Source organism: Artibeus jamaicensis, unplaced genomic scaffold (genome assembly GCF_021234435.1).
Source record: "Artibeus jamaicensis isolate MK-2021 breed Jamaican fruit bat unplaced genomic scaffold, CSHL_Jam_final contig_354, whole genome shotgun sequence".
NCBI lineage: Eukaryota > Metazoa > Chordata > Mammalia > Chiroptera > Phyllostomidae > Artibeus > Artibeus jamaicensis.
Genome location: NW_026521803.1, coordinates 45,913,902 through 45,940,997, shown reverse-complemented (window position 1 = coordinate 45,940,997; position 27,096 = coordinate 45,913,902). Strand labels below are relative to the sequence as shown.

General features: G+C 56.2%; 1 protein-coding gene across 5 annotated transcripts in view; it reads right to left on the bottom strand.

Moving 5' to 3' along the window:
* Positions 1 to 27,096, bottom strand: part of ZNF236 (zinc finger protein 236) — a 68,509-nt gene that overhangs the window by 23,169 nt on the left and 18,244 nt on the right. For 3 of the 5 annotated variants that reach the window (XM_053664255.1, XM_053664257.1, XM_053664256.1), the window contains exons 4-18: positions 26,340 to 26,518; positions 24,454 to 24,578; positions 24,012 to 24,184; positions 23,184 to 23,309; positions 21,171 to 21,212; positions 20,705 to 20,908; positions 19,566 to 19,791; positions 12,884 to 13,156; positions 11,870 to 12,073; positions 7,403 to 7,544; positions 6,541 to 6,801; positions 4,310 to 4,566; positions 3,295 to 3,399; positions 2,694 to 2,845; positions 1,702 to 1,805 (exon numbers count right to left, since the gene is read on the bottom strand). In XM_053664255.1, coding sequence (XP_053520230.1) covers positions 1,702 to 1,805; positions 2,694 to 2,845; positions 3,295 to 3,399; positions 4,310 to 4,566; positions 6,541 to 6,801; positions 7,403 to 7,544; positions 11,870 to 12,073; positions 12,884 to 13,156; positions 19,566 to 19,791; positions 20,705 to 20,908; positions 21,171 to 21,212; positions 23,184 to 23,309; positions 24,012 to 24,184; positions 24,454 to 24,578; positions 26,340 to 26,518 — 2,573 coding nt within the window. The remainder of the gene's footprint in view (positions 1 to 1,701; positions 1,806 to 2,693; positions 2,846 to 3,294; positions 3,400 to 4,309; positions 4,567 to 6,540; positions 6,802 to 7,402; positions 7,545 to 11,869; positions 12,074 to 12,883; positions 13,157 to 19,565; positions 19,792 to 20,704; positions 20,909 to 21,170; positions 21,213 to 23,183; positions 23,310 to 24,011; positions 24,185 to 24,453; positions 24,579 to 26,339; positions 26,519 to 27,096) is intronic. The other 2 variants (XM_037145867.2, XM_053664258.1) reach the window with 1 other exon arrangement.

Below are 27,096 nucleotides of genomic sequence, written 5' to 3'. Positions count from 1 at the left end.
GACCAGAAGCGACACTGCAGCCCAAGTTCCAGCACAGAGCGCCACAGGCTCCATCACTCAGCACCCAGGGCTCCTGGCCCCCTGCAGACTGGGGCTGGCCGCACCCCCACAGGCGCCCTCAGTGCGGCGCCCAAGGGTGCCACCTCTGCCTCCTTGCACTGAGGCTCCAGACAGCCGTCTCCACACCGGGAACTCCCCAGCGCGCCCCTCCGGCCCCCACCTGGTGGGAGGAAAGGCCCGCGGGAGGCCTCCTCTGCAGCAACACTGACGCTGATGACGCTGCACCAACGGTGGTCCTGACCCTGAGCCTGTGCCCTGAGGGCTCCCCTTCCGGAAACAGTGGTTCTACCGTGCTCTTGCTCACCTCTTCACTCCCTCTCCCATCTCTGCCTGCAATAAACCTGGAGCTCCGCCTTCCAGACAGACCCAGATTCACGACCGAGGGGGCTGAGGGCTTCTCCCACTTTGCTCGCTGACACAGCCCTGGGGCTTGGTACGTGACGGCTGCCCAGTAATGCTGCGTGGACCAGGGTGCAGGTCCGGCCATCCAGGACCGCCCTGCTGATGTCAGGAAGGAGTGTGACAAACATTAGCCTGATCTCACTTAGAGCACCATGCAAAATCCTGAATTAAATACCAGCAGACGAGTCCCTGCATGAATGAATGAATGAATGAATGAAAGGGCTGAGTGTCCGAGAGCCGCGGAAACCGAGCCCATGTCTGGGCCCCCTCGGCATGCACGGAACCCCGGTCAGAGCTTCTGCTCTGGCGCCTTTCTGAACCACAAATTGAGACCAGGGCGCCACACTTCTGACGGCGCAGAAGCTCATGCACAAGAACGCAGCTCCGGGTGCCAGAGAGCTGGCCTGAGAGGTAAACCCTATGAAAACAGCACAGAGAGCCTGCTTGGCATCTCAGCAATGGCACGCTTCCTAACACTAGCAAAACCTATCAATTCTCAAAACCCTTAATTTGCAGTAAGGTAGCTTACACCTTCTTAAAGAGTACCTATATTAACCAAATTACAGAACTGTTAAAACATCAGAAACTCAAGACAGTCTCTACCGAGACTACTGCTGCACTCTTACCACACACACAGTCACGTTCAACGGAGTAGAAGAGCAGGTGTTTTATCTCCTGAGCTTGTCCCTGTCTTAGCCCGAGCCGGGCAGGGGTCCTGTTTCTCTCCTCACAGCATTTCAAGCATCCGAAGCAGCAGGTGGTCCCCTCAGGGGGCTCAGCACACACTGCTGGGTAGTGGATGAATAGATGGTGGCTGGGCAGGTGAATGGATGGATTGTGGGTGAGTGGACGAGTGGAGGGGCGGGGGAATGGGTTTTTAAAAACGTCTTTACAATCACACTGTACCCGGCACACGGGTTGTTTTATGGAACACAGAAAAGCCTTAGACAAAAGGGCACGACGTAAAGTTATTTCTGCAAAAACAGCAATGGCTCCCAGTGGTGACAGGAGGCGGCGGCCCAGACACCAGAGTTTCAGGCAGAGATGAGCCCTGCACACGAGCCCCACTCGGCTCCCCGCTCACCAGCTGGAGGGTGTTAGCCAGCTAACGGCTCAGATTCTGTGCTTGTGATGGGGGTGACGGTGCAGCCTGTCCCCGAGTTCTTGAGAGTGCTGGACGGCAGAGCCCTCGCAGGGCAGGGCGGGCACCGTGCCAGGCCAGCTGTCCAGGGCACCTACCTGTAGGAGCGCCGGCCCTGGTCCCCGCTGTCCTCCAGGAATGGGCGGCGGGGCGCCGGCGGGTCCAGCTCCTCCTGGGGCGGCTCTGGCATCAACGGCGTTGTCTGAAACCAACGGGAGCAGAGAGCAGGGCTCCCTGAGAGTCTGCGAATACAAAACTGAGCACCGAGGGAAGAACACGCGCAGATGCGGGTTTAAAAGGGAGAAGCTCCCAGCAGGTCAGTGCAATCGCCGGGACAGATTACTAATAATCATTTATGCTGGTGTTATTTAGTACTTACTTATTTCCTACTAACTCACCTTAACACAAAGTTTAACCAAGCACGAAACTGATCTCTCCACACTCTTTCCTGTGTCCCAACAAGAGGTTACCCTTTCCTCTATTCCACTCAGAGAGTGAAAACAGCCTGCTTTCTGAAAGCACTGTCCCCTGGCTGGTCACCGAATCATGCGGGGACAGACAGCCCACTCCGGGAGCAGTCCCAGGCCAGCACTGGTCCAGGCTGCCCCCAGGAGCTTGTTAAAAGAGCAACTGCTTGGCCAATCATTTCCATAAGTACAGGAAACTTTCCGAAAATGGAAAATCAAAGCCAAAACCTGACTATCTTCCAGTTGACTGAATTTTAAGATGATGCACTTAAGCGTGTACTTTGACACACCGGCTCCACGGCATTTCCACTCTGACACGCTCCTGTCAGATGCACACATAGAAACGCTCAGCTTTGTGACTAAAGGAACGTCACATTCTTCAGACGCCAGGACACAGCACCCCACTGACGGTCCTGAGGTCTAACCGAGAGGTCAAGCCACGCCTCAGCGACGCAGTCGTTCAGAAAAATCAGAGCTGTGAGGAGAGAGAACACCTCTGCGCTGAACACTGAGGTTGTCACAAGCGGGCAGGGACCTCAAGGGCAGGCCGACCCTAAATAACAACAGCGAGGAGCCCCAGAAAGTGCTAAGGGTGGACGAGCGTCCCTGCCAGCAACACGCACCCCGGCAACTGGCTCGGAGCTGGGGCCCGGCAGCAGGCCCTGCTCGTGGAAGCTGGCGGACAGGGCCTGCGCCTCCAGCGCGCTGGAGTCCTGCAGCTGCTGCACCGGCGGGAACGGGGTCGGCTGGCTGTAGCTATCCGTCACCGTGAAGCCTACAACAACAGACCAGAGAGCGTGAACTCTACCGGAGAGACTGGAGGTGCACCCAAAAAAACAAACACATAGTTTTGTAAGTAAAAACGTTTAAAAAAGGCTTTGGCACTTTCCAAATTACAATCAGCCATTCCTATCCACAGGCTCGAGCGCTCCCTGGGAGCGGCCTGGAGGGAGGCCCCACTCGGCCCACGCCCTGCGGCGCGAGGCCTGCAGGCCAGCTGCCCACCCCCATCTCCCCGGCCCCCCACCTACACCCACCCACCTGCACAGACAGCGGCTGTTAAAGCCGCCTTCCAGGAAATGGGAGCACATCCCCAGACAACATGCATGCACATACGCAAACACACACACTCCACACAAAACTCTATTTGGTTTGAAATCGCCCACTTCAGAAGGCCTCGGAAGAAACACCCAGGCCCGGGCCGTCCCCATCCCCACCACTGACCCTGCGACAGGCTGGCCGGCTCGAAGGGCTGCTGCGCGGGGGCCTGCTCCTCCGAGAACTGGTCCATGTGCCCCTGCAGCACGTGCTGTGGGGCCCCAAACCTGTCTGCGGACAAGAACGAACACAGCAGCCAAGTGACTTCTGACCCACTAACCCGGCACTTCCGCCACCAGCCTCCCCGAGCCCCAAAGACGCAGGTGCGGGCTCTGCCGCTGTGCTGCAGCCACCTCGCAGTGCACCCCAGAGCGCGGCGCTCCCTGCGGAGCCCTACGTGCGCTGCAGTCCCCCCACTTCAAACCTCTGTTGGAGGTGCACTGCGGCAGGAAACAAGGATAAAAAGGACAAGTCCTGCTCGTCCACTGCATGCACGCTGGGGCCCCCACAAAAGAGCACACCAGCCTGCACGCGGGCGGCGCAGCGGGGGGGCTCTGAGCTCGCTGCCTACAGTCGTGATGACCACTTGCTGCAAGGCTCTGCCGACGGAGGAAGAATGTGGTGGCTTAGGAGCCTGAGGTCCCTGTAGCTCAGGAGCAAACCGTGGACAGACCGGCAGCAGCCTGTGCCACCCCAGAACACCGGGGACCGTACAGTAGGGCCCTTTCTGAAAACTGAACGCCCTCCCCTGTCACAGCGGTGTCCGGCCTATAGGCCTCTCTGGGCCGCGATGGAAGAAGAGGAGTTGTCTTGGGCCACGTATCAATACACAAACGCCAACAAAAACTAACGAGCAAAAAGAAGTTTGAAGTAAAGTTACTATTTGTGCCACATTCATTGCCTTCCTGAGCCGCATGCAGCCCACAGGCTAGACGTCCCTGTCTATGAAGGGGTGACAGCAGGAAAGGTGAGGATGAAGGGCCCCGTCTCTGCAGCCCTGTGCACACGTGACAGTCTCCCCACACACCTGCACGCACCGTGCCTCAGGCAGGGATGGGCCCCCGCAGAGCCCGAGGAGCGTGCGGTCACACCGTGCGGTCACACCGTGCGGACAGGCCTGCAGACTCCACCCCGCCCGTACCTTCGTCAGCCTCCAGAGGCGGCTCTGCCAAGGGCTGGCCCAGCCCCGCATCCTCCGCGCCCACCACGTGCTGCGGCTCCAGGTCGAGCATGGCCTCAGGGTTTGCGGCGACCACGGCGTCTGCCGACGGCTGCAGCTCGGCGCTCCCCACCTCGACCTGCATCTGCGTGGACACGTGCGCGCCCTGCGGGTCCACGGCGCTGCCGTCCAGCGAGGAGGCCTGCTGGTGCTGCTGCAGCTGCTGCGCGAGCTCATAGCTTCGGGAACCAACCAGATGAACAGTTAGACGCCGTGGGGGAGGGGGGGGCGAGCCCAAGGTAGGGGCACGGCTGCGCGGCGTCTGTTCAGCTACAGAGAGGGTCCTGCTGAGTCACAACTAAGTCGCCAAACGGCATTGCCCCTCTAAACGGTCTCATCCTGAAGTCACCGTGGCCATCTCAGCAGACCTGAAATGGTATCGGTGGTTCTGCAGGACAGAAGCAGACCTCGGGGATGCAGCGGCGGCGTGGGCGGGGGAGGACAGCACTCCAGGATTCTCACGTCTAAAGAAACCAAAAGGCTGCCCGAGTCTCGGAGTGAAACTCTCCCAACTCAAATTCAGCACTGAGTTAGTCGCAGAAAAGGGCTGCACAGCGCGAAGCCTTTACAGACGGAGTTCAGTGTCGTGAATGCCTGGCATGCGGCCAGGCCACCGAGCCCTACAACCTGCTATTCCTCAGCCAGGCGACCAGGCGTGCGGCCACTCTGACTGCCCCAAGACCATTCTGCAGGTCATCACGTCTGTGCTTGACAAACCCTGCCCAGTGTATTTCCACGGAGGTCACCAATGTCCACCGACTTCAGGGACCTCATCGAAGGCCTTAAAGATGGCTGAACGATTCTCCACGGAGCAAGCGGCACGTCACCAGGACGGGCAAGGCCTGTCCCGCTGAGACGCTGCAGTCAGACCCGCCCATGCTGCCCCCTCCAACCCCGCACGTGAGCCCAGAATCTCATCAGCCCACCAAGTCCAAACTCCACTCGGTCCCAAAGTCTCCTCATTTTCTGGTATCAATAGCAGACACTTCTCAAGGCTTTTACTGAGGAAGGGGGCAGGAGTGTAGGAAGGAATGGTGAGGACTTGGAGCTGGTTGTCACACGGACCACAATGGTGCTGCGCCGTGACAGCCAGGTGCCCACCCCAGGCCCTTGGGGATGAGGCGCACCCTGCAGGCTGACAGAGGCCCCAGCCCTGCGTGTCCACTGCATCTTTTCTGAGGCTTTAACACAGGGACTTCCTGACCTGTTTTCAGCCCAACTGCCAGGCGCCCTCACCCCCGGCACTCCTCACAAAGGGGTGCCCCGCTCTGACCACGGGCAGGGCCCCACACCCTCCAAGAAACGCCAGCTCAGCAGGGACACACTGCCAGTCTTCAGAGTGTCACCTGAGTCCCACAGCCATCTCCCGGAGTTGCCGCGGAACCTGTCCCCAGCAGCCGCTGTGCCCCTCCCCGCAACAGAGGTGGCCCAGCTGAAAATGGCCGAGCCGCTTCCCAGAAGCCCACCCCACAGAGGGTGGGTCCTGCAGGTGGCACCGGGCAGGGGCCCCGGTGGCAGATGCCCTGGTGGCAGAGTGCCGTCTGAAAGGGGCTCTCAGGTAGCAAGCAGGTCCGCAGCTCTGGGGTGACAAGCCTCCAGCCCCGACTCCCTCGGGCCCCTGGGATGGGCACCACACCCAGTGTCCCTTCACGGACGAGCCCCTGCACCCTGGCAGGAAGACCCGCTGAATGCGCTCCAGGCCCCAACAGAAATGCAGGGCTGCTGGGCTCTTGGGACCCCTCGCTGCGCAAGGGGCACACTCGTTTGGGCGGGGGAACGTGAGCACAGTTCGAGGGTGCGTCTCTGATGACCCGCCCACGCCACTGCAGCCGCAGGGCTGCCCAGAACCGTTTTCCAGATCTGTCCCAGCTCACTACACCAGACTCATCCGCTTCTTTCAGTGTTAAAACACAGCCTACAGAGCATTTGGCCTAATACAGCCGACTTTGGAATTACACTCAAAATTAAAATTTAAATTAAAAATGCCTGGGGTTCCCGATAGGCCCTCAGACACAGACGGTGGCTCTGTGAACCCGGACCCCTCCAGCCAGCAGTGGCCGCCCAGGACTCACAGACAATCACCCCTCAAAACCGGCCTCACCACCACGCGGGAGCCGAGAGGGCGCCTGCGGGGGCCCCAGAAGGACACACACCGGTGGGTCTTCATGTGCTTCTTGCAGTTCAGGGAGGTCTTGAAGGTCTTCTGGCAGTAGGGACACATGTAGGGCCGCAGGTCGTTGTGGATGCCCATGTGCCGCCGCAGGCTGCCCCCCGTGGTGAAGGCCCCGTTGCACACGAGGCACTTGAAGGACTTCAGCCCGGTGTGCGTCCTGCCGTGGGCCTTGAGCACCCCCGCAGAGACGAAGCCTCGCCCGCACTGAGAGCACTTGAAGGGCTTCTCGCCAGTGTGCGACCTGAGGAGAAGACCCACGTGAATGACGGGGCCGCCGCGGACACACTGCGCGCGGTGCTCCGTGACTCGGGGCGCACTCCCCGCAGGGCCCCACCCACCGCCACTTTCTCACTGAGCAGCACGGACGCTGCTCTCCCCACCAGCCAGCAGGGACCGGAGACACCACGCTCGCTGGCCACCACGCTGGACTGTAGGGGGACCGGCCAGACCCAGGCTGCTCTGGGTTCTGTACCCTCTTCTTGATCTGTTTCTCAGGCTCAAGTTTCTACTTTCTCCTCATCATTGCTGGCACCAAGAATTAACCTGAACTCCAGCAAACACACCTGAAAAACTAGTGAAGGGCTTAATTCTAATGAAACCAACCAAATACTTCTTTGACATGTCCTAGAAATTGCAAATAACTGAGTATTACAGGAGTAAGTACAAATAAAACTTGGTGGGAACTTCTGGGTAAAATATCTTAGTCAAGACAATAAAGAATAAACATACACATCACCACTAAGTGTCCGGGGGTCAAATGTGAGTCTGAAACCCCAAGAGCTCGCACTGCCTCCCCCACACCTGCCCCCCCCACCCCCCCACCACCGACGGATCCGCCTCACCTGATGTGCTGCTTGAGGTGGCAGGACTTTTTATACGCTCGATGGCAGTAGAAACACTTGTACGGTCGATCTGCTTCACTTACAAAATTATTATTGAAATAGCTTTGGAAAAACTGGTTTCTTGGAATGGGCTGGATGAGACCTACAAACCCAAAGAGAATGAGGAATAACTCACTGTTGGAGCTGCTGAAGCAGAGAAGCACCAAAGCGCAGGCACCTGGCCCAGAAGACGGAGTCAGCGGAGGTGAAGTGCAGGCCCCGCCGTGACGCCCTGGTGCCCACTGAGCTGCCTGGGAACGGGCTCCTTAAAGAATGCCCCGGGGACGCGCGGCAGGGTCAGTATGAAGCAAACAACTCAACAGAAAGAGAACTTCTGCGGTCGCACCTTGCCCCCCTGGCTCCAGAGACAAGTTTAACGGACACCTCCGTGCACTTTCTATATGAGCATCTGTTGGCACAGAGTTGACGTGAGCATATCCGAAATTAAGGTCATCAAAATTTAAAACGCTCTTTTGTCCAGGACGAACAAACAAGGCATGAGAGAGAGAAATGACTGTAACGGGATCTTTGGTTCTGAAGGAGTCAGCCTTCCACAGAGATTCTACCAAAGGGACATCTGCCAGCAGCAGCATTACTTCTAGTGTGGCTGGCGACAGAGGTTTGGGTCGGATGTGGACGAAGGGCTCCCTGGCTGACTATGGCAGGCGATGCTGGTGAGCCCTCGTTCGCAAGGAGTGCCCTCGGCCCCCATTAGCTGCAGGTGGCGGGAGCGTCAGGGAGGGCACCCAGGGCCCCCCTCCTCGGCAGGCCTCCACCTGCCCAGACCCCACCCGCACCGGTCCTGCCCTCCCCACCAGCCCACATTTGTGTGTGCGATTCCCTCCTAAAACCGATGCCCCTGGCTCTCCCTGGTGCACTCGTGCGGGCTCTCCGAGGGCGCAGGGCCGGGCGACTCAGAACCACGGAGAGCAGCCCCCCAGCCCCTCCAGCCGTCTTCACCAGGCCAGGAGGCCCTGCTTCTTCAGGGTCTCTTCCTCTGACCGTCGTCCCCTCCCTTCTGCTCTCAGAACCAGCCTCTCCCGCAGAGAGAGAAAGGACGCAGGACAGGAATGGACAGCTCGCCCAGACTGCACAGCTCAGGCACAGGACCGAAGTCAGCTGCATAGCTCCGTCCTTTGTCCAGGAGAATTCTAAACCCCACCCCGACCTGGGTGTAATCCCCAGGGCACAGCCCATTGGCTGCCAGGCCTGCCCGGGTCCGGAGTCTCACGGAGCCGGCCTGGGCCCACCTGGCCGCTCACTGGAACGGTCCCGCCCTCCCGTCCAGCCAGCCCACCACCTGCCCCACCCCTGCACTCGGCCCAACGAAGACGAGGACATGCCTGTACCTCAGAGACATGCTGGCCATGGCGTGCCGGTCCCATGAGCCCAGACTCACCGCGCCCCTCTGCGTGGCTCCTGCCACACACCTACCAGGACCCCCAGTTCCCACGGTGGGTGTCCTCGACTGAGGCACTTTTACTCAGTAAGCCCTGACCTTAAAGCGACAGGCTTAACACCTTTGCTGGCTTCCTCTCACAAGCTCCACTACTAAGACTCTCCGGTGGCTGCCCACACAGGCCACTCTGTCCACCCACCACCCGTCTGCAGCATCACCCTGTCCCTCCAAGCCGGCCGGTCTCACTGCTACCTGAGCCACGCTGTGACTCAGTTCCAGTCTCTCTTCCCCACCCTGCTGGCCGCACTCCCCAAGCCTGTCACACCGCCACTGATGCCGGCCTGAGCCCACAATGACCCTGCCGAGCAGGCCACACGCACAGGACCAAGCATGCTAATGACCCTATTCTCAGTGTCCAGCACGTTAGGAGCACACGGAATTCAAACCAGGGTGGTCCGCCCAGGCCTCTGCTGTGCCTTGGGAGCCATGCTCGGTCCAGGGAGAGGACAGGAGACTGCGTGAATGTCCTCCCACACAGCCCCTGACATGGGGAGGGGGGACGCGCCCGCCCGCCCGCGGCTGAGCTCACAGCGTGGAGATGCAAAGGCTCCCTGAGGCAGACCGGCGGGGACACCCTCTGGCAGCCTATGCCAGCAGTCCCCCAACCCCCAGGCCACGGGAACCATGACTCCCAAACACGGAGTCACGGTTTGATTGGTGGCTCCCCACTGAAGCAAATGCAATGGACAGTTTCCAAGAAAAACTCCAGGAGAAAAACTTGAAAACTCTCCTCCCACGACTACAGTGAGTAACACAAATGGACAGTGTGAGTTCACCTGCTTTGTTAGACAAGACACCCATTAAAAAGCAATGAGAAAGAAAAGCAAAGAAAGTAATTTCAAGCAATTAGTTACACAAGGTCACAGCAGTAAGTAAAGTAAGTGAAATTCATAGGTAACTTCTAGAAAGTGAAAGCCCTCCGATGGATGTCTTCTCTCTGTTTCACAGGGAAAAACGAGACACTTCGCCCAAAGAACACAGAACTGCTTCTGCTGTTTCCCACGTCTGCGAGGATGAAGAGCAAGGCCTTGGGGGAGGGGAGCCCTTCGAAAGCTGGTCAGAGCTAAGACCAGCGATGAACACCCAGGGTATCGGGTGCCTCTCTCCCTAGGGTGCTGCGCTGACCATGCGCAGACCTCTGAGGGCCGCAAGCTGCCCCCAGCGACCACGAGGCTGCCGGGCCCAGGGCAGTGAGAGCTTGCCCAGCACGGCTGGCCGGTGCCCCGCTGCCTGGGATGCACCTTGCTTGCAGCCTGCGGACCACCTGGGGGGGCTGTCTGGCCACTGCCCCAGGCCTCACAGCTCAGAACCACCTCCCCGCTGTGTGACCCCCTGGGATCCTGGGGCAGGATCCCCCTCCAGCCACCTACCTCGGCAGCCAGGTCCCCCAACTCCGTCTGCCGGTCTCTGGGAGCTGCATCCCCACCGGCAACAACTCTGCAGAGTCTACAGTTCATCACCTCCTCCCCACCGCAGTGTCTCCAGCTGCCTGCTGCCCCAAGGCTCCAGGTCTCATCCAGAGGACCCTCCTCCAAGGCTGAGGAGCCCTGGCTCTGGGGCGGGGGCGCCCCTCTGTCCCTAGGCTATTTTCCCTTCCCTGCCCGCCCAGCCACCTGCATTCCAGGGGCCGAACCCCTCATCCAATCCCCCACTAACCACCGGCAACCGTTTCGAAGATCACTGGAAGGAAAGTCCGAGGCCCCCCACCTCCTAGAAAAGACTGAGTGCCCATTTGCTATACCCGCACACGAGAGTCTGCCACAGGCTCAAGTGAGACCCACCATCTACCCCCCCAGTCAGTGATTACTTGTCCCTTTCGCAGCTTTCCGAGGGCATTACCTATGACGTCGCCCCCGTCACCCTTTGGACGGCCAGAGGAATCTGTCGCGCCAGTGTGCACAGGGCACTCGGTGGGCTTGACGGCAGTTCCCACAGCCTCTAACTGTGCTGTCACAACCTCCGTGGGCTCCCCCGAGATACGCTCTCTGGGGTGGCGCCCAGGCGTATTTTGAAACAGACCCCGGATGATTCTGAGCACTTGGCAAGGGGTGGGAGCTCCCCACTTTGGATTATTAGAAGTAAAATAACAGACTGCGGCTTTCAGATGCTTTGTTTTTCAACTCCGATAACGTTACAGACACTAAGTTCTGTTAACGAGACAGGCTAATTACGAAGTCTCCATCTCCGAGGAAGGAAAAGCAGGGTGGATTAACGGGCGGGCATAACGGGCCTGTCCCTGCCCTGAAGAATCTGCAGAGCCGGGATGCAGTGCTCACGCAGCTCAGGGGTACGGGGCTGAAGTCCAGAAACCCGCAGGCCTTTCAAACGAGTCGTGGCACCCCGAAAGAAGCTAGTAGTCGGGGGGTAACCTTCGAGCACGAGGGATAATTCTCAAGCCATCACCTAAGTGCTCCATCTGCGCTCACCTTACAGGAAGGACACAGAGCACTGAACACAGGCTGCGGTGAAGATGAACTGCACAGCTAGTGCGAACGGACACTGCAGGGTCCCCCCCAGCAGGGCAGCGCCAGCCACCACCTGCTCTGAATGCTCCAATCCCCTAAGAATTACAGTTCCTGGGAAACTCCAAGAGGGAAGCCACACAAATGGCAACCTAGTACACACGAGGTAAGACTTTTAAGACAAAAATAGCAAAGGACGCTGTGTGCTCCATGCAATGGACACCTGTCCACTGTCCATCTTTGAGCTTTCTGTTCAGGCAGAAGTGCTTCTGCAGTTAGCATGCGAACGCCGACGCCTCCACTTACGCCCATTTCCCTTCTCGCCCAGAACCCTGGCTGAGAGCAGTTCAGAGAGAACCCGGGTCCAAGCTGCCACGGTGCAGCACGCTGGCCCGCAGAACCCAACGGCGCTTTCCAAGTAGCCCACTCCCCCACGCCCCAACCCATGGGACGGTGGGGATGACCACGTCTTGTCCCCTTGGCGAGACCCTGCGTAGAGCACCTTACCTGCGTCCGTTATGAGGATGGGCTCCTGCAAGGGAATGTCGGGGACGGGGGCACTGGCCTTGCCGACTCGGACCTTGGCCGGCTTCCGCTGGTGCCTCATTTTCCTCAGTTCAGAGTGCTTAAAGTGGGAAGCTACATGAGTTTTCCTGTGGCCCGAGGTCCGGAATTTTTTGTCACAGTGAGGACAAGCAAAGGGCCTGACTCCTAATAAAAATAAAAGCACACTGTAAAGTCATTTCAAGGAAATACTTCTTAACGATTAACACCAACACAGACCTCTGGTGTTTCTGAAGCGATGCATTGATATGAAGCGACACACTGATAGTCCATGTGTCCTTTCATGCTTTCATTTCCTTGCTATTACAATTTAGTTGTTTTCCCTTGTCTGCATACAGTTAATGTTATAGATACTAAGAAGCGCACTAAAAATACTTCAACAAACACATTTACTACTTACAGGACGAAGTAAAATGGGCAAAATACCAGCAGTCTTACACACATTAAAGTGTGTGAGCTGCTCTCTCCCTCCAGCCGCCCTCGGTCGGGAGCGGCCGCAGGAGGGCCAGGCCCCGGGGGCAGTTGCACCGGGCAGGGTCTGGCATTCGGAACGCGAGCTCTTCTTAATGGTAATATTGCTGCCGCTGGTGGTGATGGTAACGAAATCCTCCTAATAACCCTCTACTATCACTTTCCTTTTGAAGGGAATTTCCTTTCACAATTTTACTGGTAAATGAAAATGCAGATTCCAGGACCAGCACCGGCATGTGGGCGTCCTCTGCCAGGACCTACCTGGGACCTCGCCCACCCAGGGTATCCACGAACTCAGATCAAGGAGGGAAGAGACGGTCCTGGCGAAGCTCAGCAGCGTGGCACCGCACACTTCCGGGGCGCAGCGCGGCCTGGCCGGCCCACCAGTGCGGAAGTAAGCGCTGGCGGGGCCCCGCCCCCGCGTGCCCTGCCGCCCCCCCAATCTGCGTGCGTGCGTGCGTGCGTGCGCCCTGCCCACCCCCGCACCTGTGTGCAGGCGGATGTGCACTTTGAGACTCCCGGAGGTGGAGAAGCTCTTCAGGCAGTACTGGCACTGGAAGGCCTTGATGCCCGTGTGTGTCTTGATGTGCGCAGTCAGCGTGCTCTTCACCGCGAAGGCGCGGAAGCACTGCGGGCACTTGAAGGGCTTCTCGTGCGTGTGGATGCGGATGTGCCGTACTAGGTCGCTGGGCTTCCGGAACTCCTTAGTGCAGTAGGGACACACGTGCCAGCGGACCCCGTTCTCCTCGCGGATGGAGCCTGCAGCATAATGACACAGACGCTGTGAGGGCCAGACAGCCAGGTGCTCAGTGCCCGTCCAGGGTTCCACTACCACAGCTCTGCGCAACCACAAAAATTCGGGCGCTCTTTGCCAGAGCGGGAGCTATACAGTCAGTGACGGTGGAAGGTGGACATTTCCATAATCACTGCAATTAGCGAGAGCTGTGATTTAACCCTACAGGAAATCCCAACAGTCCCAAAAACACAGATTGTGCCACGTGACAGACAAGTACGTGCTCACTGCACAGGCAGCTGATGGGACCACACCAACGGCTGGCTGCAACCTCGGGCCAGAGGAACTGGGAGTTAGAAATGGGCCGTCCAGGGCCCCGAAGTTGATTCAAAGGACAGGAGGGGAAGGAAGAACGCTGTACTGTTTCAGCCTCCTCCAGACCACCAATTAAAAAAATGCAAGTGCCAGTAATTCCGAAAGGGAAGTCCGCATGCTACGAAAGGCGGTTTATAAACAGCTGGGACAAAGTAGGATGTGTGCAGACAAGCTCGTGAAAGATGCTTTTGTACCTCTAAACATCACTCAACTTCGAATCGGGGTAAAGTACTCCTATTGGGGAAAAATCACAAGTAGAACTTACGGAAATATAATAGCAAATTATTTCTGAAGTAGAAAGAGTTTAAAAACGAAGTTCAGCAGAAGTGCTTTATTTTGGACTGGATGTCCTCCTGCAACAGTAAGCAGACACGCACAGTCCTGCAGAGTCCCCTTGAGGCCTGCGCTGCGCGGGGGGTGTGCACCGGAGCTGCTGCACTCTGGTCTGGGCACAGCACGTCCTCCCTAAGGTCGCCGGGTTCTTGGGAGCTGTGACTGGGAGCGAAATGATGGGTAAGGAAGCCAAGTGTACTCTAAGCGAACTGATAGAAAGAGTTCAGTTCCTGCAGCGTTTTTCTGGTCCGGAAAACCTCACCCAACTTCCAAATGAAGGCCCCAAACACTGTACTATTAAATAGTGAAATAAATGTGAGCTAGCATACATTTTTAAAAAACTGACAGAAACAAGGAAGATGATTCTTCTCCACCCTGAGGGTTCCTGCTTAGGGTTCAAAGGGGCCGAGGCTCTGCAGGAGGTCATGGACAGCTGCCCTGCCCCCCCCCCCTCCACCACAAAGCCAGCACACCAGAGCTAGCTAGCTCCAGTGGGGACGGCAGGGGTGGCCACGCACACCTCGGGGGCGCAGCTGGGGACGAGAGGGCGTGGGCTCCTGAGAAATGCACACAGGACGATGGGCCTGGCCGGAATCCATTTTTTTTCCTCATCAGCATTATAACAAAATGACATTATTCCAGGATCTGCTGTCTGGGCAGTTTTAGTGGGAAGAGGAAATTCTGGCGTTTCCTCCCCCTCGCAGCCAGTAAATACCAGAAATTCTCTTCTGTGCACGTGACTGTGAGCAAAGAAAATGTATGTCCTGCACATTGATGCTCTTTGCAAGACTAACATCGGTTAAGAAAAAGAAATAAAAATGACATTTTTGCTAAAAAACAGTGACACAATGGAAATAAAACACAAGCCAGGAGGAGAAAAAAAAAAGAGTAGGAAACGAGGGAAATGGTTTCAGAAGACAGACAGGCATGAAGTTTATGGTCATACTGCTTACGCTAACAGAGATGAAGAGTTAAGACCGCTTAAAACTAACAAGTAAAAAGCAATGCAGAGAAGTGGAATTATTACCTAAAGATCTTACAACAAATCAAAAAGCAAAGTATAACAAGGTGGGAGGGAACTATAAAATATGTTAGCTAAAATTAGGAACTCACCCTGAAAAAGCAAAGTTTTCCCAAACAATGAAAATGAAAATCCTTAATGACATAAGATGACAGGAAACAACTGTCATCAGGGTCTAATCACAAGCCCGGCCTGCACCCAAACCTGGGGACACTGTTTGTTCGGCCCGCCCAGCGTCCCAAGGCAACAGAAGCCAGGCCCGGCCCTGGACACACTGAGGACCCGACCACAGACCCACACCCCCAGGGGGCCCTCTCGACCCTGGGCAGCAGCCTTACTCTCACGTGCAGCGACTACGTGTGACGGAAGCGAGGTCTGTGTTGTTGTCATTGTTCAGATGGAAAGCCTTTTACTAAAATCCAACATCTAGCCTTAACTTTAAAAAAATTGCCTAAAAACAGGAGGAGGTGAATAAAACTTCTCAATACACTTAGCAGAAAAATACTCAAAGGAATCCTATTAAGTCAGGAAAAACGGCACTATCTCTGCTGTTTATCGTGTTTAGAGATACTACCAATGAAACTAGACACATATATAAACAATAAGAGGTAAAATTACTCTTTATAAATGATCTGACATGGACCTAAAAAACACTAAATCTCAGAAAGAGACCCATGTTTTAATACATGGAAGTCAATATCCTTCATATCTACAAACTAAATCCAGAAGAAAATTTAAAAACACTACTAAAATATGCGAAATGACGGGTAAAAAAAGTGCACAGTGTATTCTTCGGTACAAAGACTACAAGTTATGAGTTCATCGTCAACTCTCCCTGATTAAATCATTTACATACAAATACCAATAGGACTTTTTTACAACTACAGTTGTGGAAATTTAGCTGACAATTCTAAAGTACATATGAAAAAATAAATATGTGAAGAGTCAAAAATAAACTTTCAAAACACGGCGAGAAGGGACCGGGCTCCTGCCTTAGGAAAGCGCGCTGCGACGCTGCGGCCACCGGGGACCGGGACACGGCCGTGAACACGCAGGCGAGGGAGGAAGGGCCGAGGCCAGAGAGGCCCTGGCCACTTTGAGAGGGTGACGTGCAATACTGGTGGCTCTGCACGACAGTGGGACAAGCACAGCATAAAGAAACAGTGTGTCCAGCTCGCTGCCCATCTGAACAACAAAATCGAGTTGGGCCAAACATTTACTTAAATTCCGTTACAAAAACTGATGCTGGCTCCAGATGAGGAAGGGCCGGTGTCTCCAGCAGCCCATGTCTGCCCCTCACAGCAGGACCGTCTGCCTGGAGGGAGGACCGTCTGCCTGGAGGGAGAAGGGTCCTGCCCCCCACCCCCGCCCCGGAGCACATGCCTGCAGCCTTGGAGCCCCGGAGGCGCCCGGGAGCGCCTGCCTGACAACCAGGTGCGGCCACACTGCGAGCAGGGCCTGTCGCCATGGAGTCCCGCCTCTGCTCCGTGCGGCTGGGAAGTGCTGCCCGACCAGCACAAGCAGACGACAGTCCACTCCCCGGGAAGGGTCGGTCAGCTTCCTGCAAATGGTCCTGCAGCGCCAGGGCTGGGGAACGCCACTGTCACCCGCGGGCAGAGGTGAAAGCTGGCAGAATGGTGGGGACGTGACAGACAGGTGGGTGTGCTGGTTAGTTCAGGGGTGCAGCACCTCCACACCTGTCCTAGCACCCTCAGAACACCTGTACCTGGCAGGACACATCGAATATCACTTCGGCTGCATGCACAGGGCCACTGGAAGCCATCTACTGTGAACGACCGGAACGTGTCCGGTACCTTCAAGGAGAACATCTGCCCTCGTGCAGGTAGGTCTAGCAAGCGCTCTAGTAGCCTGATGCCAGAGTTCTTAAAAATGACCTAAAGGTGCCCTGACTGGTGGGGCTCAGCGGGGTTGGGCATCGTCCTGCAGCCAAAGGTCACCGGTTCGGTTCCCGTTCAGGGCACATGTCTGGGTTGCAGGCCCAGTCCAGGCGGAGGCGTATGTGAGAGGCAACAACCAATGTTTCTCTCGCACATCTATGTTTCATTCCTTCCCTTTTTCTTCCCTTCCCCCTATCTCTGAGAATAAATAACAAAGTCTTCTTTTAAAAAATGAACTTCCAGAGAGCAATGCCTGGAGACAAGAGCCCCTGCGCCCACCTCAGCATCAGGAGCGCCAGCTAATGCTTCACGAAGAAGCAGTTTTCTGCACTGCTCACGTGGGTCTTCTGAACACTCGTGTGAGCCTCCCTCAGTGCACGTATCGGAATTCTTCTGTACGTTGGGAGTGATCTTCCCCAAGGGCAGGTATATGACAAGACAAGTTGGTTGCCAATTCAAATTATTCTGTATGAAAATGCTACTAAACCTACAGCAGAGTTATCCTGGTACCTTCATTTTTGTTCTTTCAAACTTGAACTCAAGACCTTTATAAAGACCATAGCTGACCCTGGCTGGTGTGCCTCAGTGGATTGAGCGCCAGCCTGTGAACCCAAGGGTCCCCAGTTCGATTCCCAGTTAGGGCATAGGGCTGGTTTGCAAGCCAGGTCCCCAGTAAAGGGCGCACAAGAGGCAACTACACACTGATGTGTCTCTCCTTCTCTCCCTCCCTTCCCCTCTCTCTAAAAATAAATAAATTCTTTTAGAAAAAGACCAAAGTTATAGAAAATAGTATATTTTTTAAATTACTGAATGTAAAATGTTTGAAATTTTAAATTTTCTTTTATCTCAATAAAAGAAAAGTATGGGGAAATATAACGAACTATTTTGTAAATTGCAATCACATTTCTTTAAATTATTACACCACCACTGAATGATTTATGAATGACTATGATTGAATGACTTCAAAAGTTACCTGATTAAAAGCACCAATGGATTTAAAAGCACCAATGTTACACATTTTTTATTAAAAAGTGTATTTTACAGAGTAAAATGTTTTAAAAAATTGGCCAAATTAAAAAATGTGTCATAAAAATAAAGGGAAAAGAAATGAAAATGTAGTGCAATTTAATCTACAAAGCCGTAAACAAACCAAAAAGGACAAACTCCCTCCCAGACGACGCTCGGGGACGACCAGGGATGGGGGTGCTGGGCAGGCAGCGGAGGGCGAAGGGGGGCACGGAGACGGAAGGAGACTCGGGCTGGTGAACACACCATATACTGATGAGGTGTTCGACAGAACATGGTAGAACTGCACCCCTCAAACCTACAGAATTCTACTAATCAGTGTTGCCCCAATTTTGAAAAGAAAAATAATAAAATGTATTAGAGTCACCAAAACTTGCTCAGCACTGTACACAGGTACTTTAGCTTATTCAAAACTGTTTTGTGCGACCCCCAGAGACTCTGGAAGCCACTCTGAAACGCCTGTGGTCGCTGCAGAAGGTCAGGGAGGGACACCCAGGGGGACAGCCGCCCGCCGTCCTCAGTATGCGGGGCCTCTGCCACCCGCGTCTCCAGAAACGGGGGTCTGGCCCTGCACCGGGAGCAGGACCGCGGGTGGCAGCCGGGCCGGGCCCCTTCAGAGGCTCCAGCACGAGAGGTACAGGCAGCAGCCACGCAGACGCCCACGGGAGGCTCTGCGCTGGCTGTGGGTGTCCATCCTCTGACGGGTGCAGGCAGGTGGGCCGATATTCACGATTCTGCCCCCGGGACCTTCGATGCTGTGGGGCCCAGCGCCTGTGGCGGTGGGGGGGACGGGCAGACTCAGGGAAGGGGGGCAGAGCCACCGTGCTCTGTGAGGTGGGAAAGGGGCTTTCACAACTTCATGTTAACAGTGAGGAAATACATTCTCAGGAGGGGTGAACGGAAATGAGAGGTCAGTCCACTCTGGGCAGCAAGAAAGCCCTTGCTCCCCAGACACCTGGGGAGGGCAGGACAGTTCTGGTCACTAGGAAAATATGTTTGCGGGAACGCTTCTGCCCAAAGACACGGACCTATCTCACTGGAGGGCGGTGTGGTGACCCTGCCCCCACACTCAGAGCCAGGCCGAGCGAGCAGGGAATCGGAAAGAACAGAAGTGACCCCCACTGCTTAGCCGCTGGGGGGCCACAGAGCTGAGAAGGGTGGCCCTCTGCAGAGGGCACACTGAACGTAGCTGAAGTGACCAACCAGCAGGGCGTGGCAGGGAACAGATTAGCGGGGGAGGAGGAAGGTGCTCCTGAGGCGGAACAGCCTGGGAGGCACCAGCAGGAAGCCCTCACTACTGTCAGGTCTGCCTGCTCCCAGGACCAAGGTGGGGAGAGTGGCCGTGCCCATGGGGCTGGTTCCAGAGACTCCAAGGCCAAGACACGACAGTGGGTGGAGGGGCAAGGCCAAGAGCAGAGGGGCTGCACGTCACAGGCCTGCTGTGGTGGCACCGTCACTGGGGAAGGTGGCGACAGCAGGGACAGCAGCATAGCCAGGAGGCAGGGCAGCTGTGGGGCGAGGAGGCCACTCCGTGGAGGTCAGTGACAGCCCAGTCAAGCCGTCGGGGTGACCAGGGGAGGCTGCGCGCACAGGAAGAAGGCACCCAAGGGGAAGAGGTGATTTATCAACTTCATCTCATGGTTTTTAATGTCAAACACCAAACAAATGCTTTATCAGGATGTTCAAAAACCATCACCTTTAGAAGGAAAAAAAAAGCTGTGTTTCTCCAAAAAACAAGCACTGTGCCACCCAGACGTCCAAAGATCAAAGCCACTGAATTACCAGGTAGAAACGGCGACTTCTTCTTTATTAGCTTCTTCTCCCTCCTGCCCAGCTTCTCTGGGCACTCCTGCTCTTTCTCCGGCTCTGCGTCCGCAGGGTCAGCGGGCTCACTGGGCGCGTCGGGAAGGTCCGGGTCCTGGCCCGGCACGGCAGTCTTGGCGTGGGTGGTGTCGCTGGGGTGTGCTGCAGCTGGAATTGAAGACAGCCCACTGTTTTCTAAGGCTTGCTGAGACAGAAAAAACTCGAAGGTTAGGAGATCCGACGCCCGCACCGCTCCAGCAGCCTCCCCTACCGAGCTCTAGTGCTACGTGGGGCACAGTCCGCACTGCCCAGCAGTCCCATGAGCAGCAGACCCTGCTTTGTGACTGACGCAGCCCCTCCGACACCTGACATCTCACCCCACCTAGGCGCAGCATGACAAGCATTCCCTGTCCGAATTACAGAATTTAAATTAACCTGACTTCTACATGCGTGACCTTGGGCAACGGTGGAAATCACTGGTTTAAGCTGCACTGGGTTCACCCTTAAGACATCGGATGTCACGCTACCCGACTACCTTGTCCCCACCAAGGCAGAGAAGAGGCTGGTTTGTACACTAAGGACACAACCAGGGAGGAGGAGGAACAAGGCTGCCTGCTCGGAAATGAACACTGGACACAGGACCAGACGTGGGGCTGCGTGGTCAGACCCAGGAAGGGGAGGGCTCAGCTCCCCAGCCCTGCCTCCTCCACCTGTCCGCTCCCCCTCGTCCCCCTCGTCCCCCTCGTCCCCCTCGTCCTCAGCGTGCGTGCGTACCATGTGCACACAGCACACGCAGGTGCAAACTCAGCGCTGACTCCAAAGAGTCACGGCACAGCCTCGAGCACCACCAAACGTTTCTGTCAGCAGGGACAGGTACGAGGAAGTTCGGAAGAGCCCGCTCAAGTCAATTCACTCATGAAGAAAAAATCAGGGGTTTAACATTTAGAAAATGTTTAGCTGAACAATCACTTAGAATCCTGCACTGTCTGTAAGGGATTAAACGAGCCCGTCTTGTTTCACGAGCCCGTATTCAATTGGGGTGCATATGGCAGCCCCACTCATCGCTCAGTCACGACCCGGGGTCGGACAGCGCAGGCTCAGCAGGAAGTGCCCCTCACCTGCAGGATGTCCTGGCTGATCCCCACGGTGATGCTCAGCTGCTGGCCAGGCTGTGGGGCCTGGCTGGGCTCGGCCGGCCCGGGGTCCGAGAGCTCCAGCAGCTGCTGGATGACGTCAGTCACCGCCTGTGAGTCCGGCTGGCTTGGGCCCGACACAGCTTGGGCTTCTGTCTGCTGGAGAGGCAGAGTCTGAAACAGCGTGGCCTGAAACACAGGAACACTTTCATTAACAGCATGAACAAACGACATTAGTGTTCACTTCATTTAAAAAAAAACAAAACTGGCACATTTTCTTTGTGAGCATGAAATCTAACCCTCTTCCGGACACATTTTAAACATAATGCCTCACTAATTTTTATGTGTGGCACAACACTGGCCCTTAGAAGAACACATCCAATAACGTCCTACTACAGCTTCTTAAAGTCTCTGAAGTGTGAGCGGTCAAGATGGGGCGAAGCACACCAACCTCAGACGCTGTGGGCCCATCAGCACGAAAGGGTGAAAGGAACTACAAAAGAAACGAAAGAAGAAGGAACAAGTGTGACTAGAAATACGAAACCTTCCAGACGGCAGGGCCCTGGAGGGGGCGGAGAGGAACAGCGGCAGACAGAGCTGGCCTGTCCCCCGAAACTCAGGCATCCAAAACGCCAGGCCAAAGAGATGGTGGGGAGCAGGGCCGCGAGGACCGGCCCGTGCCATCTGTGGCGGCGGGCTCGGGACAGGACACGTCTGTCCGGACCTACTCAGCACCCAGCACAGCGAGGGGCCTCGCCCCTCTCCCACACCGGCGTCCACCCAGGGCTGTATCGAAGGCCCCCGGCCGCTCGAAGGGAGAGCACGACGTCTCTGTGCTTCCCACTGTTTTCTGCAGACCTAACCCTGCCCTTAAAAATGAAGCCTATTAATTCAGCAAGTGAAGACCCTGGGAGAAATGCTCTGGACAATTAACCCCTTGTTTCCCTCCACTGACGGCAGTGAGGCATTTACCTTTAGGCAAAACAAGGACTGGGGGCCAGGGGACTGGCTCCAAGAGGAAGAAAACCCAATGAAAACTGGGGAGAGCTCGGCGCCTTGTGGCCTGCTGAGCCCCGCACGGACCACGAAGTCAGAGTCTCTTCTGCACTGCCTCCAGGGACCCCAGGTCAGAGAGCTGGTTCCCCGGGCCCGGGCGGCCCTGGCGATGAGCCAGCTCCACCCTGGATGAAAAGCTCCTACTGGGGTTTGCTGTGGCCTCATCCCGACCTAACAAAATTAGGGGAGCAGGGCGACGTGACCCCAGACAGGCAACTCAGAGGGGAAGGGACTTTTCGAAGGAAAACGCCAATGACGTTTCGGAGGAAAGTGCCCCAGCCTGGAGAAGCACAAGGGGGCGCGCCCAGAAATGAAAACTGTACTATCGAAAAGCATCAGTAAGAGAATCGTAAGGTGAAGCTAAAGAAAACTGCCACCAAAAGGACCAAAAGTGAGGAAAGCAGGTGCAGACAGGAGAGCTGGAGAACCAGCTGGGGGGAAGGCACCGCCCGAAGCAGGGCGCTGGACACTGTCCAAGAGAAGAAAAAGTAGGGTGAGCCCAGGTGCCCACCACCCTGCCCTGCATTCTCAGATATTTGTCAAGAACATAAATTTCAGAAGTTACCTGGGTTATCACTCCAGGTCGGTTACTATATCTACGCATTCAATTTGCATATTGCCCAAAGAAATGGTGAAAATTCTTAATACTTGGTTGACTTATTTACACCTCGAGAATTCTATTAGAACATACTCAGTCTCAAATCGAATTTTAAGACTTAATTGTCAGGCCCTAATTATTCTCCAGTTCAGGACTCATCCAGGACATTGTCCCAAGGAGAGCACGCCGAGGAGCCGGCTCTGCCCGCAGGCACTGCTCTGGGAGAGGAGGGCGGGGAGACGGGGCAGGCCCGCAGCGCAGGGGATCCCACGCCACGCTCTGGGCTCAGGCTTTGCCACGTGCTGTCACTGGAGAGGTGGGGACAGCAGATGGGGCTGAGCTACAGAGTGTCCTACAAAAAAGGGACGGAAGTGTGTGTGTCTGAAGTCACACAGTTTAGTTTCCCCAAATCCAAAGTCTCAGGAAAAAGGACCCCTGTCACCTTATGAAGAAATCGATCTTAAAAGGACACTTGATTTTTAAATGGTAATACAATGGTAAAGAATATTCCTTAATAGTCACCCATAAATTGCAGGAATTGAAATTTTATAAATCAGTGGTTTTATTTGTCTCATTTTTACTAGGTCAGGAGATAGTCCATCAGTCAGGATCCTCTAACACTATCCTAAAATTGAAGACTGATTTCTTCTCACTAATTAAAAAGACATGGCACCTCACAGCCACGTAGAAAAGCTTTGAGCACCTTCACGGTACCAAGCACTACTGAAAGTAACAGGCCATCTCAAAGGTCGTAACCGCGAGGACAGGTTTCGGGAAGGGACGCCCCCCAGCAGCCGGCTCCGAGCTCACCGTGAGGACGTGTGCCGTCTCCGCGGGGCCGCCCACGTGCATCTTGCTGACGTGCGTGTTCAGGCTCCCGAGACTTCTGAACACGCAGCTGCACTCTGTGCAGTTGTAGGTAGGGCCGTTCTTGACCTTAAAAATCAAAGAAAAAATAATTCTTCACACCTGATTATTAGATAAAAACATCTTAACTAGGGCACATAACTGACCATTGCACTAAAAATGACAGAAACGACCCAACGCTCTAGGCTTGCTTCTCCCTTCACGGTGGCTGGTGTCCGCACTAACGTTAACTGCGATGTCAACTCTTTAGTTAACTGCGAGAGCAGCCTGCACAACAGTGACCGAGCAGCCCAGGCTCCCTCTGTGGGAGCTGGTTCCGTCCTGGACGGGGTCCTCCCTCGTCACGATTCGGGAACAAGAACGGGTCTGATGGGCGTCCTCAGTGTCCTGAAGGGTGAGCCCACGCCCTGTGCCTCTGAGCGGCGTTTGCAGGATGGAGCAGACAAGTCAGGAGGACGGCCACATGGGGGTGAGTCTGTCACCACCTGCCCCAGTCCCACCGTGGCCAGTGCAGGTGGCGCACAGGCCGAGCACCAGACTCCTGGCTGCCATCGGCCCACCTGCGTTAGCACCCGAGCCGGCTGCCTCAAACCCATCTTCGGCCCATTGCTACCTAACGCCTTGTGAACAACCAAGTGTAAGGCCTTAGACGTGTCCCGGGACTGAGCCCTGTTTAGCAACCCATCTTTAAAGGTGGCGTCAGGTGGGCTCGCCGGCCGCGGCCCCCTGACCTGTGCACACTGGGACCCCACGGGCCCCAGGCAGGCTCACCTCCGAGTGCACTCGCTGCACGTGGGACTGCAGGTTCCCCTTCTGAGAAAAGGCAGCAGGACAGAAGGCACAGGCATGGGGCTTTTCACCTGTGTGCTTGATCATGTGTGTCTGCAGCGCCCCCTTCTGGTTAAAGGCCTTCCCGCACTCACTGCACTTGAAGGGCCTTTCCCCTAGAGGCAGGACAAAAGAGCAGACACAACCCTCACTGTACCGACTCTGCTACCCAGACTCGGGACCCGCAACCGTCCCTCCAGCCAGAACGTGCTCCATGACGGTGCACTCACAGGTCCAACGCCCACCCCAGAATCTCAAAATTCACACCCAGGTTAGACAGCAGACTAGGGAAGACCCAGGCGTCCAGGCTGGTCTGGCGGGCTCCCAGGTACGCCTCCTTTCCCAGGAGCCACACCACCTACCACCCAGAGAGTGCAGCACGCACCTGTGTGTATCCTGACGTGCCGCGTCAGCTGACTTGGCTTCTGAAACGTCTTCCCGCAGTGCGGACACGAGTAGGTGAATCCGCTCCTGTCGACGTTCCGGTTGTAGGACCTGGTGCCGGACATCCTAGTGCAACACAGGGCGCCCAGGAAGCCCGTGTGACCCCTCCACAGGGAGGTCCTACCTCAGGGCCAGCTGACTGGTTGTGAACTCGATTTAGCGGAAAGTCGACTCCTTCTAAGTGTGTGTGCCCCCTCCCCACCCCCTCCCCACCCCCTCACCAGGCTTCTGTCTCCAGTACCACAAAAACTTGCTGTCCACACATGCGGCGAGGGAGGCACAGCTGGGATCAGGGTCTGCGCAACCGTAGCCTGCACGACCCTGAGTCGCTGCTACCGCCCCCCGCCCGGACTTCCACACTAGGCGATACTGTGACCCCCCCACTGGGACCCCTCTGCTGGGCACTGCCCTGGGCCTCGCTCTGCCCCACTCCAGCTGTCCCAAGTACAGCTCTTCACCACCCCCATCTCCCTCTGCGATGGGGGCAGCCACTCCCCAACGTGCAAGCTGACACCTGAGAAGTCGGGCCGACCCCTCCCTCTCCCTGACCCTGACCACGGCCCCCCATAGCGGCCTTGAAGGTCTGCCTGCCACCTGGCCCTGCCTCCCTCACGTGTAGCCGCCACACCTGCCTGCCCTGCTGGTCCCCCATCGCACGGAAAGGGGCGGCCAACGTCCCTCTCAGTACTCGCACAGGCTCAAATGGCCACACTGGCAGAGCAGCTCACTCAGTCCCTGCTGTTCTCTGCTCAGTGACAGCTGGCTCCATGAGGACGGAGCTGTCTGACAGCCCAACCCCAGCCCCAGGAGACCCAGGGCCAGCACGTTCCAGTGTGCAATGGCCCGCAACATGCCAGCCTTCTCTCCAGAACCCTGGAGAGCCATCACACGTGCCCGTCAAACTTCCTCAGAATGGAAAGTGGGGTGTGCAGCACACGCATTCATTACACCTGGGGCTGAAGAAGCACTGCAGTAACGAAGAACTAGGTGGCACCACATACGCCAACAACAGGCGCAGTGAAGGAAAACCAAGAGGCCTGCGTTCGTGAAACGCCGCCTGAGGATGAGCACAGACTCTGCGGCACTGCACCAACTTCGTGAGTGGGGTGGGGCTTTGGGGTGGAGGCTGGAAAGCACAGAGGCTCTCTACCCCAGGGGGCGGGGGAGAGCGGCAGGCGGACCCATATCACAGCAGCCACACAGGCTGCTGTGCTGGCTGGTGCCACCAGGGGGAGACAGGAGCTCAGGGAGTGTGAACTGACGTCACCAGGAGCTGGCCCGAGCACCAAGGGCCAGGAAAGAAGTTGTATTTAATGGCATTGAGAAAAGAATATATCAGTAAAAATGTATAATCAGGAAGAGATTAAATATGAAATTTGAAAGACAAGTTACGTTTTACCATGAAAAAAATGTATATAATGTATTTAAATATAAGCATGGTTGTTAATACCATGAGCTCCAAAACCAAATGACATAAAGCCTTAGAAAGGTAAGTGGTCTCTCTTTTTAACTTAGTTATACTCTTCTATAAACTGGGGACATAAAAGGCCCCTGTCCTGACAGGGCTGCCTTCCTTAGAGATGTCTCTATGTGTGCTGTGCCCTGTGTCAGGGACACGTAAGTTCTAGCCAGAACCTTCTATGCACACGCCCGACACCTCCTCTGAACACCTGAGCTCGTCTCTCCCACTGCAGACTGGAGCTCTGCGCCGGGAGAGGCGTCCCGAGGCCACGGCAGACCGGTCAGTGCGTTGGGCCGGTCGAAGCCAGGCCTGCCTGCCCCTCCCAGTCCCGGACGCGTGCCCCACGGCCCCGCTGAGGCTCCCACCTAATTCTGTGGTGGCTCTTCAGGTGCTCCCTCAGCTGCGGCGCTGCGGCGCACTCCTTCCCGCAGGCCTTGCAGGTGTGGACGCGGCCCCCTGCCAGCTCCTGCCGGTGCTCCTGCAGGTGGGCGGCCAGCTGGCTCTGCAGGGCGAACTCGTCCCCGCACTCGGGGCAAATGAGGTTCTGCAGAGGGGACACCACCGTGAGCAGGCCACACTCAGAGCCGCAGCTTCTCAAAAGAGCTCGTCCTGCAGACGGCCAATACACAAGTTACATGGATAGTGTTCACCCCTCAACAGTGTATCATTACGTCCACACATGAAGAAAAAAATCGCTTCTTTGCTGACAGGAGAAGACAGAAACACGGTGAACAAAACAATTTCTGAGCATAGTGAACGGCTCCGGTGGGCCGCTGGGGGGCTGGCACTGTGTCTGTCAGTGCAGTGAGCACTTTGGGGACACAGAGGACCTCGGTGAGGTAGTGCAAGTGCAGCTGTTCTGGAGCTGGTTCTGGTGCATCCGGCCACCCCACGTCTACAGATCAGGGACATCAGGACACCAGCCCCCGGCCAGCACCTGGGTGGCAGCTCAGTCGCAGGTGCATGGACAGGTGAACGGCTGTCCGAGGAAGCCTCAGCAATGGCTCTCACAGCAGGAACCGCTGACCTGGCACGAGGTCCAAGGAGCCCCGTGTTCAGAGCTCCCTTGCACACTGAGACGGCTCTCAGAGGGACGGTCCAAGCAGGAGGTGTGAGGAGTGT